General features: G+C 35.6%; 1 protein-coding gene across 8 annotated transcripts in view; it reads left to right on the top strand.

Annotated features, from left to right (window-relative positions):
* The window catches only part of LOC136840743 (glutamate receptor ionotropic, kainate 2-like), a 297,978-nt gene that overhangs the window by 240,218 nt on the left and 52,760 nt on the right, over positions 1–5,000 (top strand). For all 8 annotated transcript variants that reach the window (XR_010853725.1, XM_067107569.1, XM_067107570.1 and 5 more), the window contains exon 6: positions 2,505–2,646. Coding sequence is in view for 7 of the 8 variants with exons in the window: in XM_067107569.1 (XP_066963670.1) it covers positions 2,505–2,646 (142 nt within the window). In the remaining variant the exon portion in view is untranslated. The remainder of the gene's footprint in view (positions 1–2,504; positions 2,647–5,000) is intronic.

Here is a 5,000-nt window from a genome sequence, read left to right as displayed (position 1 = left end):
TCAATGTCCTTTCCACTCTTTTGCCACCTAAACGCTGCCATCTTAGCACTCCAAAAGACTCTCTGTGAAATACCCTTTCAGTCTCGCATAATCCTGATTTTCGGCGTTGCTTTTATGTTTATACATATCACCGAGTTCCGGTCAGAGAGTCAGAATTCAAGGTGAAACTGAGGATCCGTATTTTATCTTTGCGTCCGTTTTTTAGTTTTCTGCAAAAGAAAACTATTGTCTGTCCGTTCGCACTTTACTCTGTCCGCACTTTTTCTGTCCGCACTTTATTCTGTCCGCATTTTATTCTGTCCGCACTTTATTCTGTCTGCATTTTATTCTGTCCGCACTTTATTCTGTCCGCACTTTACTCTGTCCGCATTTTATTCTGTCCGCACTTTATTCTGTCCTCATTTTATTTTGTCCGCACTTTATTCTGTCCGCAATTTATTCTGTCCTCCCTCAGACCTTAAAAACTACTGAGGCTAGAGGGCTGCAAATTGGTATGTTGATCATCCACCCTCCAGTCATCAAACATACCAAATTGCAGCCCTCTAGCCTTAGTAGTTTTTATTTTATTTAAGGTTAAAGTTAGGCATAATCGTGCTTCTGGCAATGATATGGGATAGGCCACAAACCGGGCTGAGGTTAAAGTTTCATGGGACGCGGCTCATACAGCGTTATACCGAGACCACTGAAAGATCGATGTATTTACGGTGGCCTTGATTATACGCTGTACAGAAAACTTCGGCGCATTTTTTACTTATTTAATTTGGACAATTATAACTTGAAAGTCCTTGCCTTTGTTTCCCGTAGGGAGCTGGTGCCGTCAGTGCACCTCATGCTGTGCACTGTAGGCATTACTTAAGGTTCTGTGCAGCGTTCCTTCGGCCCCTAGCTACAACCCCTTTCATTCCTGTTACTGTACCTCCTTTCATATTCTCTTTCTTCATCTTACTTTCCACCCTCTCCTAACAATTGATTCATAGTGCAACTGCGAGGTTTTCTTCCTGTTACACCTTTCAAACCTCTTTACTCTCAATCTCCATTTCAGCGCTGAATGACCTGACAGGTCCCAGCGCTTGGCCTGTGGCCTAAATCCTAGATTCGGGTCAACTCAAACGGCCTTTCACCGGAGTCGTTCATCTTAATTTCTTTTCAGAATCGTGATTTTTCTCTCTCGTCCAAACGCGAATATTGTTTTCACCCCTCGTAATACCCTGGTACTTGATTGTTGATCAAATATGTCTTCCATTAGATCATTGCATGTCAACATTTACTTACTGCGATTGTTTTTCTGTGAAGGAAAGCACAGGTTTTCTTGATTAACTAAATATTTATCAGGAGTTCTGCGTAGCTCTCTCTCTCTCTCTCTCTCTCTCTCTCTCTCTCTCTCTCTCTCTCTCTCTCTCTCTCTCTGCCGTCATTGGAATTTCTCTCTTTCTCTCATTCTCTACCATCATTGGATTTCTTTCTCACTTTCTCATCATTGCATTTCTCTCTCTCTCTCTCTCTCTCTCTCTCTCTCTCTCTCTCTCTCTCTCTCTCTCTCTCTCTCTCTCTCTCACCACTGGAAAACATCTGCGTTTGTGTGCAATCGGATCACTTCCCATTGGTTTTGTTAATTGAATTTGAGCTCTATTTCTTAGTGACCTCTTTTCCAAACTTGCTCTGTCGCTGTTCATCTGAATTTATTATTATTATTATTATTATTATTATTATTATTATTATTATTATTATTATTATTATTACTAAGAAATTCACAGTCTCTTAAAAAACAATCTGTGCAATAAAAATCCACAATTATACAGTAAATATATTTCTATGTGAAATAAACAAAGGCACTCGAACGCCAGAACGGTGTTCCTCATCAGTGTCATTTATAAACAAAGCAATTAACTCTTCCTTTGTTCTTAATATTATAAAAAGTGTTAATGTGTTCCTTTTCTTCTTGTTTGTAAATAAAATAAGGCGGTTTTCCTTTTTTATATATTTTTTAAGGGAATAATCTTTATATTCAGAATTTTCTAGATAAAACAGTCCTCCTTTTCCCGTCATTCTGTTATTCTCAGTAAAGTAATTACATTTAGCTTTATATCTATATTTTAAATAAGGTAATCCTCCTTTTATCCTGTATAGGCCTACGCTCTATTATTCTCAGTAAAGTAAATACCTTTATTTACCTTTACATTTATATTCCAAATAAAGCAATCCTCCATTTTTTGGTCTGTGTAGGCCTATGCTCTACCATTCTCAGTAAAGTAATTATCTTTATATATCTTTATATTTGTATTACAAATAAAGCAATCCTTCTTTTCCTGTGTAGGCCTATGCTCTATCATTCTCAATAAAGTAAATACGTCTATTTATCTTTATATTTATATTCCAAATAAAGCAATCCTCCTTTTTTTCCTGTGTAGGCCTATGCTCAATTATTCTCAGTAAAGCCATTACCTTTACATAGCCTCATATTGATATTCTAAACAAGGAAATCCTTTTTTTTTTTTCGTGTGTAGGCCTATGCTGAAGGAGACGAAGAAGGCGGGCGTGACTCACATAGTCCTGGACGTGCAGAGGAAAAACATCTTCACGGTTCTGAAGCAGGCGCAGCAGATCGGGATGATGACGTCATACCACAACTATTTCATTACGTCACTGGTGAGCAAAATGTTTACCACCCCTTTCTTATTGGTGCGTTGCTTCAGTGTTGCTTTTCGTTGTTGGTTTGTTTTTAAGTTGTTTGTGCGTGTTTTTCCTTCTTTTTATGCTGTTTGTAAGTGTAGGTTGTTTTTTTTTCTTACTTTTACGTTGTAAAATGTAATGATGTAATGATTTTCCGGCGTCGCTGTGATGTTATTTATGAAAGGATTTCAAATAGATGTAGGGGTGATTCCTGGCTCTGCTCAGCACTTTAATAACCACATTTTTTTAGCTTTGTTAAAATTAAAAGTCTCCGGTTCATTTTATGTCGTGTTTCAGTTGCGTGCAAACTCATTATAATTATAACGAAGTTTTTTTTTGCAACGATGGACCTTAGTTTTTGTTCCTTTCCATTCTATTTGCCATGTTTTATTTTTTTTATCAACCATTTCTTCCCCTTTAAACCACGTTTAAGTTTTCTGATCTTAAAAACTACTGAGGTTAGAGCGTTGCAAATTGGTATGCTGATCATCCACCCTCCAATCATCAAACATACCAAATTGCAGCCCTCTAGCCCCAGTGATTTTGATTTTATTTAAGGTTAGAGTTAGCCATGATCGTGCTAAAAACACATGCCACCACCGGGCCGTGGGTGAAAGATTCATGGGCCGCGGCTGGGAGTTTCATGAGCCGTGGCTGAGAGTTTTATACAGCATTATACGCTGTACAGAAAACTCGATTGCTGCTTCATTGATCTATTTCCTTTCCTCTCTCTCTCTCTCTCTCTCTCTCTCTCTCTCTCTCTCTCTCTCTCTCTCTCTCTCTCTCTGCTTTTTCTCAGGCTATGCTTCCCACGCCACCATGTTGCCTGCCCCGTCGGCTCCTGCTTTGAGAAATTGACTGACAAGTTTCCAAGTAAAAATTAACGTTTCCCTTAATTCCGTGCCACCAAATACACCCATTATTTTCCATTACTTTATGAGATGAAAATCGATACCGTAATCATTAGAATCGCCGAGTCTCGCGGGAAAGTTTTAGATGTCAGACCTTTTGAAGAAAATGACGTAGAAGGTAATTGTACAATTATCTTCAGCAAATAACAGCAATTTCTTTTTGATTTGGTTGGGAAAGACGGAAAGCCTCAGTTATTTTATTGTCGCGTTTTTGCATTTTTTATTCATCTTTCGTTTGAGTTTCTTTCTGACGTCATTGGGATAACATAAAGCCTTGATTATTTTCATTGGGAAAACATAAGCCTTAACTATTTTAATTGGGAAAACATAAAGCTTTGATTATTTTCATTGGAAAAACATAATGCTTAATTGTTTTAATTGGGAAAACATAAAGCCTTGATTATTTTAATTTGGAAAACATAAAGCCTTGATTATTTTAATTGGGAAAACATAAAGCCTTGATTATTTTAATTGGGAAAACATAAAGCCCTGATTATTTTAATTGGAAAAACATAAAGCTTAATTGTTTTAATTGGGAAAACATAAAGCCTTGATTATTTTAATTGGGAAAACATAAAGTCTTGATTATTTTAATTGGGAAAACATAAAGCCTTAATTATTTTAATTGGGAAAACATAAAGCCTTAATTATTTTAATTGAGGCAACATAAAGCCATAATTATTTTAATTGGGAAAACATAAAGCCTTAATTATTTTATTTCAGTGTTTTCGTATTGTTTATTAATCTCTCATGTCAGTATATTTTTTAACTTAATCGGAAAAATATAAAACCGTAATTATTGTATGTGAGTTCATTAGTATTGTTTATTATTCTGCTTCCACCATGCTTAATTACTACTCTCTTTATTATCATTAGCGATCATTAACCCCCGTTGATATTGACATAATCATAATAATTATTGGCTTGCCATTCATTATCATCTCTCTTTTATCATTATCTCGTCTAAAAATGGAAATTCTGTCACCCTCTATCTTCCCATCTGATTCCTAATATTCTTCTTGAAGTTTTATTCTCAAATCGACAAACTCTTTTAGGGATATTTCCATTGCCTTGCAGGATGCATGTCCGTATAGCAACATAATTTGTATTAGATTTTTGTAGAATCTTACATTCATATGCAATTTCATTCTTATTTCAAATAGTAGTATAAATTGTATTAGACTTTTTTTGCATAATCTTTCATTTATAAATAATTCCCTTCTATTTGATTTCAAAGTCTTATTTTAACTGTAATTTTATTGTTTTAAGTATAACTATCACTTTTATTGTTATGTGTTTTTAGAAAATTAATCAGTGACGAGTTTCAACAACTTTATTGCGTTCCAGTTGTACAATAATTTCTATTCTCTTACAAAAGACTAGTTCATTAGCTCCAAAGTTACGCCGAACAAAACGGAT

The sequence above is a fragment of the Macrobrachium rosenbergii genome, chromosome 8 (genome assembly GCF_040412425.1).
Source record: "Macrobrachium rosenbergii isolate ZJJX-2024 chromosome 8, ASM4041242v1, whole genome shotgun sequence".
Lineage (NCBI taxonomy): Eukaryota > Metazoa > Arthropoda > Malacostraca > Decapoda > Palaemonidae > Macrobrachium > Macrobrachium rosenbergii.
The sequence above is the reverse complement of the archived record's forward strand: the minus strand, read 5'-3'. Positions and strand labels throughout refer to the sequence as shown.